This window comes from Rhyacophila brunnea, unplaced genomic scaffold (assembly GCF_057557595.1).
Source record: "Rhyacophila brunnea isolate RB1 unplaced genomic scaffold, BYU_Rbru_1.0 scaffold_5, whole genome shotgun sequence".
Lineage (NCBI taxonomy): Eukaryota > Metazoa > Arthropoda > Insecta > Trichoptera > Rhyacophilidae > Rhyacophila > Rhyacophila brunnea.
The window spans coordinates 20,104,045-20,125,407 of record NW_028233170.1 but is presented as its reverse complement, the minus strand read 5'-3'; the positions used below and the strand labels follow the sequence as shown (position 1 = coordinate 20,125,407).

The 21,363-nt window shown below is 30.2% G+C and overlaps 1 protein-coding gene across 8 annotated transcripts in view; it reads right to left on the bottom strand.

Annotated features, from left to right (window-relative positions):
* Positions 1–21,363, bottom strand: part of CadN (neural cadherin) — an 835,618-nt gene that overhangs the window by 134,294 nt on the left and 679,961 nt on the right. For all 8 annotated transcript variants that reach the window (XM_085956138.1, XM_085956137.1, XM_085956141.1 and 5 more), the window contains one exon: positions 4,475–4,618. In XM_085956138.1, the coding sequence (XP_085812264.1) occupies positions 4,475–4,618 (144 nt within the window). The remainder of the gene's footprint in view (positions 1–4,474; positions 4,619–21,363) is intronic.

Genomic DNA, 21,363 nt, shown 5'->3' with positions numbered 1-21,363 from the left:
GCATCAGTGCCAAGTGCAATATAAAATGGATGTGTTTTAAAAATACACTTAGTCGCAAATAACGTCTATATTTTGGCAAAAAAATTTTCTTTGAAAAGTTCATATAAAAACAGCGCGTCTAGGGAATGCCCTATAAAATCCATAATATATTTGTTGCCCAGGAGAATACTATTGTAGGAAAAGTTTGTAAAAAATCACGCAATGCGGGAACGCTGAAATTCTGCTCCAATTTTCGATGACCTGAGAATTTACACAGTAATATGTATGTTTTGTATATAATTTAAAATTATGCATCTACTTTAATAAATTTTGTTATTTGACAATAAAATATATTATGTAGCGATTTAACATTACTTAGATAACCGATGTTAAGGCAATTCTCGTCAATTGCATTGAAATAATCTATCTGTGCTATATTACGTATGGTGAGCTTTCTCGTACGACCAAATTGGTATAGTATGCAGTTTGGCGCATACAGTTGCATATAAACGTGCAAATTGGATTTAAAATGGAAAACCTACGAAATAAACTCATTGAGAAGGAAGCAGATACTAGTACGAGATGTGACAGAAGTCACCAAGCTAATGGAATAGAAATTAGTTAGAACAACGCTCAGTTAGGTCATACTCCTGCAGTGGTATCCAAAAGGCAATAAACAACCACAGGATGCCCTTATATATCACAAACACAAACTTATGAAATTTGGCATATGTGCATGGTAGTAAGACCTAGGCACAAAGAAGAGTGAAAGAAACTGTGGGAGGCCTACATCCCGTAGTGCAGGCACGTTCAATTTTTAGTAGGCCGTAATATATTATTCAGTATAAAAACTGGCAGAGATCTATCACATACTCCAATAAGTATTGTAATTCTTCATATTGAACAAAAGTATTTGATTAAGTTTACTGAAGTGATACAAATTAAAAAAAAAAAAAACAACGCTTGTTTTGTACCATCACACAAAAATACTTAATTTCCCATTCGTTTCCAATATATGAGTTTGGTCTTATTTTGGAAATTTATTTAGCATTCATTGCCAAACTGTTCTTCTACTTTGTAAAGAGCCTACTGCGCGACGGAAAAGGGAAACTAGGCTTCAGTTTAATGTGCAAGAATTCACATATTATCTTCGCTACCTCGACAGGCGATGAATGACGCAATCCGAATCACCTGACTTCCTGGTTAATTTACTTAGTGGTTAATGTAAAAACGTAAGAATAAAATGGTTAAAGTTTTGCTTCAAAAAACATAATGAAATTCTATATATTCATACCGAGATCGACGCATTGGATGTGTCAGCAGTAGTGGATCCACCCCAATGGTGTTTAATTAGTTAACATAATTTAAGATACAATTATACTATGTGTTTAAACTATGTATTTAAATATTTATTACTGATCAGTGACGAATTGTAGTATTTCCATTTGTTGCGAATAATCAATGAACTCAATCGTCCGTAGACTTAAGGGAATGAATTGGAAGTCTCATGGCAATAGCACGTTCAATTAGAGTCTTTAAAATTATTACTATCTGAAGCTACGAACTTAATGAGACAGTTTAATTTAGCGGAAAACTTCCTCGGATCAACAGCTGATAAAACGCCCGCTTAGTATTCAAATGAAGTATTAAATGGTTGCGTTGTAAACTATAAAGTACGCGTTAAAACCTTTAAAAAACTACTTGGAACATTATGTGAAAAAAGCGCGATGTTTAATTATGCGAGCTTAATTATTATCACTTTCGCTAGAAAATGAAGCATATGAACCTGCAAAAAGTAAAGGTAATCTTAATATACTTTCGTAGGTACTTAATCATTGTTAGATATTCGCTCAATCCGTATATTGAAAAAAGACATATATATGTATTCGAGCCAGTTATGGAATTCGGATTTAGAAACGACGACCGTTTTATCATTAAACCCCTGAAAACAATTGCTTAAGTATAATAAATAATATGAACGTTCATATAGGTAATGGAGGTTCTACTGTTGTTATACACATTGTTTTTTACGAGCCTTGCCTTGGCTTTGCTATGGATGAAACGCACTTTGAAAAATATAATATTATTTGTCAGACTGGCATTTTAACAAGCTTTAAAGGTCTCGATTTTTGAGCTTTAAAAATCGATGTCTCCTTCAAATCATAAAGGTAAATTGGTACGACCATGTTACAAATACTCGACTTAGTGGGCGGACAAAGCAGAAGAGATGCTTCAGGTGGCTTGGGCCGTCGCCGTGGCTGAACCTTCTTCATCCTGCAGCAATATTACAAAAATGATCTACGTGCTGGTCTCATATGGAACAAGGCAAAAAGCGTATCGATAGATTGAGGGAAGTGGCGTGATTTGCCTTATGCCCCTAAGCTAGGGCGTAACAGGGTGAAGTACTCAATTAATTTATCAGACGCGGAATCAATCCAGCACCTACGGCATCACCGCATATATAAGTTTATTATAATACAAGTATTATTTAAAATAGGATCGTTTTATACGAAATTTGTAGCTACATAGTTTTAAGCAGTAGGTACTCGTATATGTAGATACGCTCAACCTTACCATATTATACTTAGATTAGAGTATTATTTATGCATTACTCTTCAATTTTCTCGGTGTACCTATATTTATAACGGCATTGAAAAGAACATTATACGCACTCAAAAAATGGCTTTATCCAAAACAGAATGAGAAAGCATTTTTCAAAATTCTCGTAAATATTTCCCGACACACATTATATCATAATACATACATCAGCGTAGTCTCAGTACATTATGTCATTTCAGGAAATTTACGGGGGAAGATGAAAATAGGGAAGAGATGGAATTCACGAATTGGCGTGCGTAGCGGAGGGTCAGATGGTGCAAATATAATAACGTATTGGTATTCCTATTCGGTCGTTTTGTCGTAATTCTGGATAATAAGTATTTTTAATTTAATATTATTTGGTATTTCGAAATTTGTGAATTCTGCACGTGAGAGTAATCTCTGTAGACAAAAAGTACTGACGTCTAGAGAGATGCGGTCTGCCAAAATTATAATATATGTATCAAGGCCGATTATATGCAGTCGATTACGATAACAGTGCTAGTTATTGATTATCATCGAATGCTATGCGGTAACCGGTTCGTAATATATGGAAATTTTCGATTGCAAATTCGTTCAAATTATTACCACTTATTTCAATACACAACAATCATCATATTCTACAAACAATTTGTCATTTTGTATTCAAAGTATGATCAGCACTACAGTTGAAGTTTTGTGGGGCTTGTATGCTTGCGAATCAATATAACAGACGTATTTTGTGACTCTGTTACCGGTTCTGGTAAATTACTTCAGCATAAATTCTTGAGCTGCATGTTCACCATATTATTATAGTATGGTATTAAATTATTTCTTAATCAATTGATTAAAATATTAAAAAAGGTTTTAAGAAGTGTCATTATTATTAATATTAATATAAGTATACAAAAAATGTTCTACCTATTTATTACTTATGTGTTAGTCATACTAATTGACTATATTATTCTTGCTTTTTCTTCCACCACCCGCCACGTTGCCACATACGTTGGTTGGCGTGCACCAGAGTATGCGTGATTCATACTTCGATACGGTCAATTCAAGAAAGAACCTTCTCACTCGCCGTAAGCTGCCGAAAACTTTTTAAAAGCTGAGAAATTTTCCTTCGTAGCAGTGATGCCAACCATATTATAAATATAGTGCAATACTATAATTTTAACTACGCAAAAAATGTAAAATACTATATATTTTTTAGAAAAACTATAATTTTTACGCCTTTCTACTATAATCACCATAGAAAAAGATGGCAACACTGCCTCGCAGATACCAAGTTGCATTGGCCAACCGGTCCAACTGAGGGTTGGAACAACTTGAGAAGCTCTTCTCTTTCAACCAAAATATGGGGACACTCCCAGAAGACGTGATCGACATTCTGGAATTCGTCACATAAGTAAGATGGAGATTCTATTAGTCCAAACTGACAAGAGCTTGGAGGCAAAACCACTATATTATTATACTACAAAAAATGTGGTTATCACAAACGATAACTTTTTTTAAAGGATTAGAATATAAAAAAAATGAAAACAAATGGGAGAACTTCAAAAGGTAATAAATTTTATAATTATAAGGATTGATATACCAGGTATAACTTTACTGTTAATAATAGATGTACAGAAACTCAAAAGTAGTATAGTAGTCAAAAATATATATACTTACAGCTATTTTTATCTCCTATTCTTATATATTAAAATATAAATTTTAATGAAGATACGCTATTATATGACTATTTTAAAATGTAGTGAATCTTGACGTGTCTGCGTGGTTTTGGTATTTTTTAGCCTATTGGCGGGAAATACTGGGCACGCTATTCGATTTTCGTTAAGTCGTAGTACATGTTGCATTGAAAAATTGAGGTAAAACGTTATAATAAAACTGAGACAGGGAGAAGGGGTTCACTCACATTCATCGTGATCTTTGGCGGTGACGGTGAGTACGGTGTGCTGGATATCTTCATTCTCGTCGACCTCCGCCTCGTAGAGCGCCTTGTCGAAGTACGGCGGGTTGTCGTTCTTGTCGGCGATTCCGATACGGATGAATTTAGTCACTGAAAAAAACAAACAATCACAATATTAGATATCTGATAGAAAACCAACGATACTATGACATCCAATGTCTATCATACAAATATTTTGGAGGTACATTATTTCAATTCAAGTTTTTTAATTTCATGAGAGAATATTAAAAATCACTAAGTTTAAGACTTTAAGTCACCGGAGTAATACATAATTTGAAAACATATGAGAAACAGAGCTATTAAAAAACATCTTGAAAAAGGCTCCGGTGGATGCAGATTCAAGCCCCGTCCGGCGCTATAATTTTTATAGTTTGTATGTTTCCAAACTATATATTATTATGTTCAATAAAGAATGTTACATTTTCAAATCTTTTGAAATATTTGTTGAAAAATAATAGTTTATAATAAATTATAACCGATGTAAGATTATTATAGTGAGATAATACATACAAAATAAAATAAAACATCTCGATAAAAAATATCGGGATATATAGTATATAAACCCTACGGCCTACACCATAAATAATATATAATAAATCATAAAACGTGAAAGAAGGGAGTAAAATGAGTAGCTTAAAAATATACCTTAATTTAAAAAACAATATTTAAAAACACCATCTAAATTTATCTTTCCGCAAGTATAATATATCGATATCTAATTTAATTTAGTTGAAATTTAATTGCCCTCCCAATTAGCAAAACGAATGGGTGTGTAGTTATGGACCTTTGAAGATAAAATAACATTAAGTGTCTTAGATACGTACCAAGTTGCTGGGGATATACATAGCAAAAGTAGCCAAACTTTGGTAAAAAAAAATGTAATATAATATATTTTACCAATAATTAATTTACCAATGATATAAGGGTTAAATATGTCTGGTCCAGAGCTTGGCTTATGTACTTAAAAATAAGATGACACAATGCCAAGGAAGATAAGTGATTAAAAATGTAGATATTACCTAAGTAATATTCAAATTATATTGACATAAGTTAAGAGAGAACTTATATACGAATAATATTTACAATATTAATACTATTGACGGAAGATATTTGATGAAGTTTGAATTTAAATTCTAATGGATTTAAGTTGTTAATTCAAATGGAATAGTACAAAACTTAAATCCATTAAAATAATATTTAAGTTATCTATATTATTGAATATTTAATTAGGCATTCGCTATGATACAGCAAGAAAAACGAGTGAATAATATGTATACGCGCGTTTATAAACCACAATGTCTACATGTAATACAGTTTGTAATATTTGTGTAGTTAGTTGATTAAAATCCTTCGAGCAGACAGAATAGCTTTTTATATGGACCAACCAACTAACAGCGACGTCTCTTTGAAACGGAAAACAATACAAACAATGTAAGAAAACATATTAAGTTATTCGTAAAAACACGATCATCTAAAAAAAAAATTATAGAAAATTTATCATTTTTTCAAGTAACCATTCGATACACTAATAATTCATAAAACCTACTTCAGAAAATATAATATAAGAGCAATCAATCTAAATAAATATGTAAGATTTAAAATTCGAGTTCGATATCTATATAGAAAACGAGTTTATTTAGTTATTAATATTTTGGCCCACGGTGGCTGCGCGGCTTAAGCGTTGTACTATCATGCCGTGGGTCCCAGGTTCGAATCCTGGGTCTGGCAAGTACACATATTGTTTTTCAATTTGTGTGTGAGTCAGGATATGGACCTAATAGGTTGAGCAAGTGGCTGACATCCATTTCTCGTATAAACAAAATCTGTTAACACAAACCTATACTCTGTGGAGGCCCATATGATCCTATTAGGATCGGACATGGTCAGAAATATTTTGGTTATATTGAATAAGTGTATAGAAACTCTAATGAAAATATTTTACCATATTAGTAAAAAAAACGAATAATGTGCTTTAATTACGATGAAAAATTTTAGACCAGTGATAAACAACCCATGGGCCACCGCATGCTTCTATGGCAAAGCAAGAATCTTTTTTTATTATACTATGTCGATGAATAAATTAATAAGATTTTATGGTTTTGGATTATTAAATGAAAAATATTTTTATCTGTTATTAATTATGACCCACAAAAATTTTTGCTATCTATTTCAATTGGTATTTATGAAAATAATTGTTGTTCAAGACTCTAGGCATTGAAAAAGATTCAAAAAGAAAAATAAAAAAAACATATAGGTACATAATCTATAAATTGGCAATTATCTTGTTTCCGAAAAATTCTTATCGGGGCCCAAACGGTTGGCAATGTGTAGGTCAATTTTCTACTTTCAATATACCGCGCTGTTATATTATAATAATTACAAATAATACGTATATGTTCATATTTAGATTAAATCATGTATTTTAAAATGTATTGATGTATTCAGTTTCACCGAGAAAATCACATTTGTATTGAAAAAAATAAATATCTTAGTTGTTTCATACATATGAAAATATCCTATATCACATGGCTTGGATAAAACTGAGTGATATCTAAAAACGAAGCAATAAACGAATAAAAGAATAGTTATAGAATTGTTATAAAAGAATGTTTACATTTTCTACGATGCAATCATTAAAATTCGCGACGAGTTTTGCTTCTTTTCCATAAAAACACAAAGTCGATTTTGAAAGCGCAATGATGAAATTTATGTTTAAAAAGGCATCACCCATAATAAAGAAAACTTTATATACTATAAGGGCCATGCTTTAAGCGCCTCTGGCTTCTACTAATTCAGTTTATCGTACGAGATAATTTTACAATTTATAGAGCCTTAAATTAATTAAAAAATTTCATTCCCTTAAAACGTTTTTTACTGGAAAAAAACGAAGCCGTTTATTACACATCGACGTATCCGCCATTCTTATGGGGTGTTGACTTTACCTAGAGAAGATAGATCATTTATGTCTCCCAAGACTTAGCGATAAATCCAATCTTGCCAAAATCAGCCTTCTTAGAAGTTTTAACATAATTAAGCACTTTTAATTAAAAAAAGCCTCTCTGCAGTAGCCAACAAAAAAAAACATATTAGCGTATTTCATATACTCATTATAATTTAACTTATATAATGAATAATTTAAATATTTATGATGGGCGGTGTTTAAATTTACAACCGTAAAATTTATAAACTTATATTTACACCAATAATTATTACAAGTAAAACTTATCTACGATATTACGCAAAAACTAAAGTTATACACAAAAAATCCTCAATTCATGTTATTTTATCAATTTTGAATGAATTGCAAGATTTATTTAGTTTTAATATTTTCATGAACCTGGCTACTATATTGTAAAGGCTAATATAGAAATACAAAGTTTACACATGTTTTATAAGAAGAATATATTAAATATATAAAGATTAAGAAATATACCTCGTTTACATAATGTACGATGCACACCAAATATAACATACATAAACATACAAATAAATTTTTTAAAGAGATTTTTTCTTTGGTTACAATATATTTTCTCAGAAGTGTTTTCAAAGTTATGTATGTTCAATAATAACATTGGTTGTATATTGTATAACCCATGGGGTATCATTATTATTATTGTAAATATAAATATTTCGTAAGAAATAAATTTCAAGAAATGTTTATTTTTTATTTTTTATCTAGTTACCGAAGAAGATTTACTGACAAAGCTATTGAGAGCGCATCGTTAGCACAGAGAGAAACATTGTGAAAAAATCCTTAGAAATTTGACAGAAATTTGTATATTTCCTATACACCTCGATGCATTCATGTTTATTCATTTAATAATGAAAATTATATATTATGTAAACATGATGTTTTAATGAGTACATACATATAAGTCTGATTAAACATCTGCAATGAGACATTCAGTGTCGAAAGGTGATAATATACATATACAATGTTTAAAAAACAGAAAATAACTAGATTATGGAGATTACTGATTATGATGAAGAGGTAATTACCGAGGATTAAAAATATTTCATGCAATAATAATATACTATATTGATGTAAGATGTAAGTATATTTGTTAGACTGTTAATAAGAGATATTATTAGAATTATTGTTATAAGAAAAAAAAACATTCACACAAACTTTCTGCGACAGTTATTTTGATATGAAAGTTTGAGGGTCCTTCACATATATAGTGGTAGTATATACATGTAGAGTTATTATTGGCGATATATATATATATATATATATATATATTAATATAAAAAGAATTCTATTGCAATAAAAGTAAATATCTTCTCCGTCGAATTTGTAATATTTTTGGTTCTGAATATTTCAACAAAGTATTTATTAATCATTTATTATAAATCCATTGAAATATATTTCATTGTGGTTTCAATGAACTTTGTCTCAGAATTATTTTATAAGTAATTTATTAAGATATTATTTTACAAAAATGTCGACAGGCTTCCTATTCTAATTTGAAAGTTATAACAATTTTGGCTTAAGCGTTTTCCTATTAAATATAGCCCCACAGCAAGAGATCGCCTTTATAAGAACTTTAATCATATTTCATTACTGGATCGTAATAATAATTTATTAAACTCCATTGTAATGAAACAGGAGTACGCCCCCGAACATTATTGAACTACGGGAACTAACGAATTGTAAAACGGTTCTCTCTGAATATAGGTTAATGCCTCGCAAATGGTTGGAATTTATCCCCTGCCGACTTAAAAGTGACAATGACTACTACTGCGCTGGACGGTACTCTAATCTAAAATAAATTAGAATTTTGCAGGCAAATTGCAAATGTAAAAAAGGTCTTCGTGGCATACGTTCGTATGAACAATCCAAGGGAGTTCACGTTTGAGATAAAAGTAGCTTCTTTTACCTCTTAAAACAACGGCATGTCGCAGGGTTCGCGATAGTGGAGAAGCGATAAGAACGGCTGCGTGTCGCATTATTATTCGCTCGAGGGTAGTGCGTGAAAAGTTATACATATTTGTCAGGTTTGTTGGTGATTTTTATGAAATTTTGATGTGAAAACTTTCACGAGAAATACAGGCAGCGTATTTCAAGATTTATGGCCATTTTCACGAAACGGATTTTTAACAATTTACGCTCATATATTATGCATTTCACTTATTATAAAGCTTTTAGAGTGAAATAGCTGCGAATGAAATACAATTCGTGTAACTAATTTTTAGATACAAAATGATTAAGCTTAACAGAAGCTTCTACGGTGAAGTATTTTTGACATATATATATATATTTGAAGATAAATAAAGTTCACATAATATATGAATTCAGTACGTAAAATAAAATGTACCAAATACTAAAAAAAACAATATATAAACAGTAGGTACACAATTTTATAACGAAAAGGATCGGTTGCATCTTCTCAAGATATTGTCGAATATATTTTTACTAATCTACGAAACCGGGATATATTGTGTCGTTAAATAATGTAGTGTTTTTATTCTTCTTTTGATGTGTTTTAGATTAACTAAAAATTTGGTGTCCTGTACCATATTTCTCTAATTGGTAGAATTTTCTGGGATCTTGCATTGCTCTTCATCGCCTCCGATGACAATTCGTGGCATCCTTACTTCTGAAATATCAATGAGGACCATTTTTGGTAATCATGTTTTTGGATACCCATTATGGGCATTGTGTGGATTCATATTACGTTTTATTTTAATTTTATATAATTGACTTTGACTAGTACGTAATGTTACAGTGAAAAAACTGGAATATTATAATTGTATGTAAAATGCAAAACACATACTTTGGGAATGCCCTAAACTGTGTGAAACTCTTAACAGTTCCATGTTATATTAAATGTATATCAAAAAATATTTTGGGTACATGGTAGTTGGTAATCATAATGCTTCGTTCTAAAACACTTGGTGGGTCATGGCCTTCTAGAATCATTTTTTTTTTATTCCTGATGATCCATTACCTCCGCTTTTCAATTATTTTGACCAAGCATATTCAAATGTTCCACATTATTTATAGTTCTCCTGCTAACTTGTAACTAATCAAACGCAGTGTTTGCATTTTTAAATTATACTACGCGGTTGTTTCACCCTCATAAAGTGAATTTAGCTTCTCATTATATGTTTTCCTAAAAATGCCATTGTCTTTTACTTAAAATGTTTCGTAAGGGCCACAGTGTTATGTGGCAAAAATGAAAAGATCGGGGCATTTTGGGAGCTTGGTTTAAATAAACCGTAGACTTTGTAGGAAAAACGTATGCGTAATTATGACAGGTTGTCTTTTCTCATCTTAGAAATTGACTTTTCATGACCACACAAGATACATTAATCATATTAATCGTAATATTGTGTTAAAATTGATAGATGTATGTTGTAATATTACTTTTAAATTATTATTTTGTCCACACGTGCATCATAAATATTATGAATATTATCTAATTTCACATTCTCACTCAACCGAATAGTGATACGTAAATTATCATTTTATATAGACGTCATAAAAATGCTAATTTAAAATTTGTGCCAGATTCTAATCTAAATACAAAATAATTATTGGAAAAAGTGAATAGTGTCAAAGGTTGAAGAGTATATGTAACCTCAAGCACATCCATCTTTCCATTAAAAAACTTCATAAATTAACAGTATCGTAATAATATGAATATTGAAATGGTTATGTTTTTTTTGTAAATAAGTATAATTAATATTTAGTATATTGCATGCCAATAAAGCTTAGCTATGAAGAAGTGCGTTTGGTGATTTCGCGTACGATCCTTATTGAATGTACAATTATGTGCACGCCAGTAAGTTTTTGCATTTTTTTTATTGTAACGTTATTCTGATATCCCGAGGGCTTTTCAAATAAATTTCCTGTGAAATTTTCCGAGAAAATTGAAAGGGATCATTGTGCGATGGGAGATATTTCGCTGGGAGAAGAGTGAAAAAATGTAAAACTTACCACCTCGCGCGCAAGAAACGAAGAAGGTTAGCTGATGGGTTACTCGCGTTGGATAACCGAAAGCGTTATACAAACTGATTGAGCGAGCGATGCTATAAGTGATTTGGGAAAAGCGTGATTCCATCGAAGGATTCATTTCGTACGGAGAATTTCCGATTTGGATATTTTTTTTTTTCATCAATAGCTTTACAATGCTGTGTTATCGTAGTGGGGCTAATACTTCATTCAAATGGAATCAGCTCCAATACGACTAACCTATATTTATATATATCTATATGTACAATTTATTTTTCAATGAAATTGGAACATACATACTACAAACGATCAGGAAAAATACCATTCCATGCAGTATTTTATAATATAACATTATGTTTAATCATTATTTATATACATACTGTAAGTACTGGGTTTTATATTGTCTTATCTAATATAATGTTTTAAAATTATATATTACCTACTGAACAATACCCAATGTTTTTATACAATACTTACTGTATAATTTTATTACACTGTTTAATATGTAGCGTAATGGGTAATACCAACATATGATATCAAATAAATAAATAATACTAACGTATATGTAATGTTGTCACTATGTGTTCTTCCTCCTTTTTTCGTCGACGTTTTGGGTTCATTACATAGGTCATTTTCATGAGAAAAACCTCGAGCAAAGAAAGACGAAGAACACGTAGTGACAACTCAAAGATCTACTAAGAACACCAACATATTCGATTAAAAGATTTAAAAAGTACTATTTATATAATATACTATTTTTTATTCAATTAATAATTTACATTTATTTTTTTGATAATCTAAACCAGTCGCCAATATAAGCGAAATTTGATAAACACTTCACATGCATATCTACTAGTTCATTTCGTTGTAATTAGGCAAAACGCAAGTGGCTAAATTGATGATATAAGTTGGCTGGAATCCAATGGATACTATTCGAGTAAAGTCCGGCGTCATATTATCATCTAGTACGTATTCTGAGGTGTTTTAAAAATATACAAGTACATTATTTATGTAGTATTATATTTTTTTTATATTTCATAGAAACATACATCATAGCGATATTATTAAAATTAAATGTATATAAAGTAATATTCAATATTTTGTAATTATATTAACTTACTATGTTTATTAAAATATGAATCTAAAAAAAACAATATTTCGTTCATAAAGCGTAGACGAGTCTTAATGAATTCTTTGTGGTTTTACTGAGACTTATATTCATGAGCTTACAACTAGAATATTTTAAAACTTTGTACCACCTTTTTTACTAAATGGGAATTTATATTGAGTGAAAAAAAACGAAAACCTTTTAAGAAAATGTAATTAAGAAAACAACTAAAAAAGAAATCTTTTTTTCTAAGTTGTTCTATAAATACTTTTTATGCGTTAGTAAATTTTGCACAACTAAACAAAACTTCTAAGGCGCCTTATTAACAAACATCCTCGCCGAAGTAGGAAAGAGGGCGTAAATTTTCTCAGGCGGTATTTAAACGGTCGGTTTGTAAGAAATACATTTCTTGAGCGACGCTAAGTAGGAGGACCTAATTTGTTGGAGATAACGACGTCTGTTTTTCACAGTCGGCGACGCCGGGCTAAAGGTTACGGGGGAAGCATCGTCGCCGCTTCAGAGACGACCTATGGCACAGTAAAATTGCTAGTGATAAAGAATCACACTAAGCCTTGCCCCCAGTATATCAGATAAAGTGCATTTTGTGTTATTTTATTAAATCTTCTGTTTTATAATGACGACTTTTTTGTGTTCTGAAAAAAAAAGATTTGTAAAGCGTTGGATATTAATGACATAACTCGTCAATAAAACATTACTGACTTATGATGATAAGACTGAACATAAAGGGCCTTTTAAAATACAGACCAAAAAAATGGTAGAATTCTAAAATAATTATATATCCACGGACAATATTATATTATATAGGTTTATATATTTGAATTAAAATTAGCGTATTCGATTTGTAGAACTATCAATTTTTAAATTAAAATTCATTAAGGTATTTAAAATAAACTATAATATTGTACATAACCCACGTCATTTTATTACGCTCAACCGGTTCAATACAGTTGACAATGATCGTCTACGACTTATATATAGATTATAGTGGATCAAACTAGTTTCGATCATTATAAAACTATATATTCTATTTAAATTTAGGCAACATTATTATTATAAGCTATATAATGCAATTTATTTGTTGGCCAAATAATTACTATGTTAAGTATTTGTAATCGATTGTCTGTGTGTATAATATATATGTTGGAATACGACTAGAAACTTATTTTATTAGCAAGTAAATAAACAATAATGGACATTAAAAGCTGCAACATCTCTATTTTTTTTGCAGATTCTCTTCATTAAATTTCACGTAGGTAAAAAAACTTTACACTAAGCGTCAAATTTGAACCATCTACAAAGGTGACAAACCTTTAAATTGAGGTAGAATGTATACTTACTTGCAGTCTAGACTAGAAGGTAAATTGTAAAGTGCGTCTAGGGAACTGTAAGAGTGATAAAACAATTTTGCATGCCGCGAAACGTCTTTCTGGCGCTTTCTTACAAATGAGAAGATTCAAAATTCAAACGAAACTGCGGTACTACATATCTGATACTTTTATTTTAAACAGCGGTTTATTTTTCAATATCAAATGAAATTATTAGAACGGTAAAATTTTCCTTTGATTGAAAAAAAATGTAAACTTATTTATTTATGAGAAACAAGATTATTAAATTTAAATCTTAACCAAGAGAAGAAAAAATAGGAAACAATATTTTTCAGTTTTCCGTTATATATTCGAAATAAATGTCTGTTTTAAATCATATTTTGAGTATTTTTAATGACATATAATATTAAAATATACACATTATAACACCTGTTTTGTTATTTTATTTCTTTTGTATAAAACTATTGTTTGCTTTGTTTTTTTCTCTACCGTGTTTTTTCTCTAACTGACAACTTGTAATTTTTATTCTAAATATCATGTTGTGAACGTCCTGAATTCATAATTTGTTATGTACTCAACGTGTCTTTTTTTTAAATAAATAAATTGAAATGAATAAAAGATTGGTATTGTTTGTAAAATTTTATTTTGTGCAAAGGAAATCATGTAAATGTTGATAGATTACGCTAATTAAATTGATTCCATGTCATAAAGTACTCATATTTTATTTTCAAAATTAGAAAAATGTATATTTAGTGATAAAATATAATAAACATAATTCCTCATATTTTATTTGTATCATAAATACATTTAAATCTAATATTATAATAATTTTAAAATATTTTTGGCATACGTGCATGTTGGCCAAATAATAACTCAAGATATTTTGTTTGACGTGTAGGTATTTCAAAAAGACAAAACGATAAAATCATTGAATTTGTAAAGTCGTTAATAAATAAAATTATCATAGTTCTCGTGTTCACCGTGATTGGGAGATATACGGTTTTGTCAAGACGAATAAAACCAATTTACTTAAATTATTGAAAACGTAATATTATATTATTAAGTATGTGAAAAATCTTGAAAATGAGAAATAATGATTACCAAACAATTAATTTAAAGAGCTGCAGAATTTCATTACAGCAAAGAGTGTTAAAGTTTCTCACATATGGGTATAATGAAACAACATACGGCAGTGAATTCAGTTAAAACTTTAAGTAAGGCTTAGTAGATTACCTGCTCGGAAGTATAACAAACAATGCTTTCAGATGCGAGTTGCACGATTTAACTACCAAAAGAAGAGCCCTTACATTTACAACGTTTCACGAAAAACGACTGTTAATTCGGAAATATGCAAATGGCTTATAATACATGCACGTAAATGCGTTTTAAGAAGAAATTACGGCTAATGTCTTAACTATCGCTTAATCGCTCTAGCGTAAACTGAGTTTATTTGAATTTGAATTTTCAACGTCTGTAAATATTAATTCCATAAATTTAAATAATAAGAAATGCTATCGAAACCTTTGTCAATGAACGCTTTCAATAATTTTATATTAACTGTATTTTTGGTCTCTTTCCATCGGTATATATATAATATATGTTTGATAAATTAAGAAATGAATATATATTATAATACAATGAGAAATGTTCTCAACTATACATTTATGATATAGTATCATTGCGTTACTTATATTTAAAATCTATTTTATCTTGATCTGATTTATTCTAAGAACGCAATCGTACTTATGTATTCATTAAGAATAGTTTTTATCAAGCTAAGAAGCTATGAACTTTTAACAGATTTCTTAGTTTTCAAATATTATTATTTTTTGAAAACTTACTTTAAATATTAAGTTGCATAATGTAAATTTAAGAATCCCTTGAGATTATGATTACAAATGGAGAAATGTAGATATGAAAAAATAAATAAGGGCGCGTCAAGCGCGAGAAAGCGATAAATAACGGAGATATTATTTTCAGCAATCAGACGAATCAATTCAATTCAATTCATCACGCAGGGGAAGAAACAGGCATCAGAAGCGTAGATATTTTCTTCACTATGCAGTTAAATAAACTATTAATATATTAGGGGTCTTGTGGTACCAGTAAATATTGATGATGTACTGCTATTTCTTCGTCAATTTTTATATACGACATTATGTCATAAGAAATGAGTAAATTGTTTATCTATATTATAATACGTTTATATAACAATAGCTCGTTAGGTTAGGTTTTTAAAAATGAGATTGGTAATCGAAAAACATATCAATGATCATTTTTTAAAGAATTCACACTTTGAAAATCTCGTGATTAAAGTTATTACGGCTAAAATAATAGTAAGCAGATACATTTTCTTATATAAGTAAAAAATGTAAGAAAATTAACATTATTTTTTCTATAATTGGGATTAACAGAGTGGAGGTTAGATTGCCAGACTTTTTACAGTGATCTCGTGGCTGGGCTGGCTGATAATAAACGTTGTTTTCCTTATTGTGTGCTTGAACAAGAGTATAGAAACAACGGGTTAAGAGAATGGTAAACCACCATTCATCGTAAATGCCTATTAATATACCCTCCACTCTATTATAGACGAGCATACATCTTCTTTGGAACGAACGTGGAAATTTACCTTTTACTAAATATATAATAAGTGTGTTTGCGTCATATTATAAGATTCTTTGGATACACTGTTTGGCAAGGCACGCTTCGAAAGGTTAATTGTTATGGGCAGTATGCCAGGTAAAAGGGGCAGAGGGCGAACGCGCATAAGGTGGAGTGATCAGGTGAAGGAATTTACTGGAAAACTCATGGTATCCGCAACATTGTCTGGAGAGAATAGAAAAATATGAAGATAGCTGGTTTTGATGGTATTTCCACATTAATTGACAATTTTAATTTAAATAAAAAGAATACTACATTATTACTTTTTGTGTATTTATTTTGGAATAAGAAAATATTTATTGATCAATATTTTTCGCAAGTACAAGAATTTTGAAAATTTTTTTGCAGCCATTTATTTAATCATATAAGGCAAGCTTGTATAAATGACAAAAATAGTAGAAATTTATGGATATAATTCGGAATATCAGGTAAATAACGTAGTTTTTAGCAATTATTCAGAGACACTCCATAGTACATTCGTACTAGTACTCGTAGTCCACTGACTCACTAAGAGCAGTCAAACAGAATGTTAAATATCTGTGTCAAATTTAAATTCAATTTTTTATTTATTTTTACATATAATGAACATGATAAATTATAAATTCAATGCGTTCACAACATGATATAAAGAGTTCAAATAAAAATACAGGGTAATGTGAGTAAATAATACAATAATAAAATAAGAACAACAAAAGTATATGGAAGTGTCCTGACTCTGTCCAAAAGTAAGTTACGTAAGTTTTTCAAAATTATATATTTTTTATAAAATACTTTTATATTTTTTGAAGTATTTAATAAAAAATAGAATTTTCATAAATTTATAAACTTATTTCATTAGACACAATGCGTTTGAAATATGTTACAGCTTTGATTATAATCGGATATAGAAAATTCTACCTGATCGTGCTCGATAACTATATTAGCAACGTAAGGGCGAATCTCGAAAAGGGACCAAGCGAACAGAAAGTTCTGATTCCAGGCAATTATCCCAATACTTTTTCGATTAGCCATTAGTTGGAAACGGTACGAGATAGATTCACAGATATATACGTGATACGAAGCTCTCGCCGCGGCCTTTCTGTAGGCGCGATAAACGTTAAACTTTATCAAGTTGATGGAGCACTTAGCGAAAAATATGGAACCGGACTATTGTATTATACATGTGGGTCATTTTGAACATCCATCCGTGCCTAGTTGGCGCTCGAACGCGGAGTACGGAAGCAAACAATGCGCGAGCCTCGGACCCAAAGAAACTTACGCCCACTTGACGCGGCGGCGAGGACCGGCGAGTAACGGCCACAAACGACGCCTGGCGTATATAGCACTCGCTTTAATAAGGGAGAAACCAAACACCTGACTTTACAATCACTGCCATAAAATTCTGAAAGTACTTTGTTTTTGGCAAGCTGCATACGATGGTTTTTCGAGCTATATTATTTGTAAGAGCTTTCAAATGAGAATCATAACGATTTCGAATCGATTTCAACAAAACACTTATATAGTATCATTTCGGTAAATTAGGTTGTACTTTTGTACGATATTATACATAATCAGTCTAGATTTGTCCAGTTTTGGGTAAATGCCCCTAACAGCTGATTTTATTATTCTCGGTAATGTGCGTTGTGCTGCCACGTATTTCAAGTATACCTATTGAGATTATACTACCACTACTGACTACATTTGTCCAGCGATTGTATCTTGTTCGGGTTGTGTCTTGCCCATGTACATTTGAGATTTTTACCTATTAAACTAAGTACCCTTGTCTGTTGCATTGCCAGATTTTTCCATCGTTTTGTCCTTTATTATCAACATGCACCTCACTATACCAAGTTGTATTACTCTACATATGTTTCTGGACTTCTTTACTAAAGGTGCATGTTTATACATACTGATTGAACACTGTACATTATTCAAAAGGTTAAAAGCAGTTTACCTCAGTATTATTAATTAACAATGTTAGTAGTAACAATATTCATAAATATTTTTTTTTGTAACTGTTCTGTTGATAGAAACAATGTACTACACACATACCAATATATTAATTATTACCATAGGTATCTATATTTATTATACAATATTTAAATATTTGCAACATTTATTATTTAATCTTTGTGATCCATTCTGAGTATTTACATGTTTTTTAAAGAAAATTGGATTGTATTACGTCAATGGTATGTATAAATCAATACTTTACATATAAATTCTACGCATATCAATAAAATATTAAAATACAATAGCACCGAAAGAAAACTTTTGATGGCGAAAAATATTTGAAAACCATCGATAACAAATACATCAGGAAAATTTCTTCACAAACTTTGTGAAAACAAATTTATAAATAATATTATTTTCTAGTTCTCAAACAAAAATACGACTTATTTAAAAACAAAACACTGCTGGAAATTAAATATTTGGGTATACGTGGAATATTTTAGAAGGTTTTCTGTAAATAATATGAATGATATTTTTTAATTCTCATGAAAAATATATTAAAAAATATGGTAAGCCCATTCAAATAATTATTATTAAGATATTTTTTTAGTATACTCCAATATTCATACATAAGTATCGTCATCAAGTAATTATCCGAACTTGGTTTATTTGTATGAATAGTAAATGAAATAGTTTTTACAATCTCATGTTCCAAAAAATATTTAGTACCTACTTAATAATCATAATTTAATAAAAATTTGATTATAGTATTTATATTACCAATTATCACGCCTTCTTTTTTGGAATTGGCAGACTTTACTTAAGTAAAAGTATTAAATTGTATTTTATTTTCATTTATTAATAAAAAAAATATATTATTTGAATATGATGTGTATTTGTGATTTAATACCGATTATAGACATATGTGCGTTTATACATGCATATTTGATTAGTTAGATACACATAAGTAATTAATAAAATTTAGCACTCCCTTAATTTTAAATAAATATGCATCGTAAATAATTTTAATTATGAGTTTAAATTAATGAAAATTTAAAGCCGTAAAACCTCTATGTTTATTAAATTTATATTAACTGTTAATATGTGAGACGTGTAGTATTATGATAAAGTTCTTACCTAAATATGTACTATTGGTTAGAACCCAAAAGATCTTAAGAGGGTCGACCATCACCACTGTGGTCTATGCCCATCAACTGAGCTTTCATCACAAGTGATCATTTCAATGTTTATAAACACCCACTGAAGCAAGCCTTCAAAACGTTTCACATGTATCAAACCACTCACAGTAATTAAGTAATTAAGACATCACGAAAACACCGTCTTATTGGAATAAAAAGAAAAAGAAAAAGAAAGGAAGATTATTTTAAGTATGAAAACAAAGCACTTAGTAACTTTATAAGTATGGAACAATACAATAGAATTTTTTTCCGTTATTCTTGAAGAAGATCGACAAGTAAATTTTAAATCAGGAAAGGATCACGATTATAAACAAGTTTGTGCGAGGAGATAGAACGAGAAAGTTGTCGGAAAAAAATAAGAAACTTTTTCGGATGGATTTCCGGGACGGGAACAACACTACGATAAATCACGGCGACTTTGTGTGGCGTTCGGTGGGCGGCTGAGGTGACGGGCCGCCAAGCGCCTTGTGAGCGAGGGCGGCAAACGCCGGCCCGCCCGAGCGCACGCGCCTCCCATCGCACCCTCCCCCACCCGGCTCCGATTTTCCTTTCAGAGGGCTGCGCGACCAGTTGGAAACCAAAATCGCTATCAATTCGAAATTTCAATTAAGATTTCGGTTGTTTTTGGTAATCTTCGAAGATTGTGTTTTAAATCATAATTTATTTGGAGCGGTGCTCGAACAACTCAATTAGTGTATTAAATTAAATGTTTAACACCGTCTATACTATTTTTAATAGCAACTTATCAAACTAACTTTTGATAATAGAATTCTTTGAATGATAATAATGGTCTGAGAAAACATTCGAAGAAATAATTTACTCAGTACCATTACAGTAAGTTAAAAACAAATATACGAGTATTCAAATTATTAAAACAATAATCAAATGTTAAGATTAGAGGACCACGATACTTATATAAATAAATAAAATGCGAAAATGACTGATGTTGTGATATTAAAAAGACTTACATAATAGATTAAGATTTTCATTAAACTATTTATAGTATTTCCAATACGAAACCTGTGATCACGCGGACGTTTAATATGGATAAATTTGCACTGTTTTGACGATCATCAATTTCAAGAATTTATTATAGAGTTAAAAATAAATTACCAAGTTTAAAAAAAATATTGATTCATATATTACGAGAAACCAAAATAGCTCACCAACATCGATTAGTACCTAACTATTCAATTCTATAAATATGTATTATATAGTAAAAGCCATTGTATGTACGAATTGGAATAAAACTTTATTTTATGTAGTTGATAAATATTATGATCTTTTGATATTTTCAAATCTAAAGGTTTGATTTTAATTTAGCGGTCATGTTTAAATAAATGTTTATTATGAAAATTTATAATAATTTTCAGAACCCGAAGAAACACAACTATTGTAAAAAAATCTTAGAAAAATAGTTGGACCGAATGGAATTTGAACTGACTTTTTGACATTCTCCAAGTGATAGCTCTTATATTTTAAGCTATGCATTGGTCTATGACACATTCGAATTAATTGTACATTGGAAGTCGTTTAAATTTTGGCCCAAAGAAAGGCTTCTAGCTTTGTAATGAAACCATGATAATGATATTATTAACCTGATGAATAGATGGTGTTAAGAGCTATTCAAA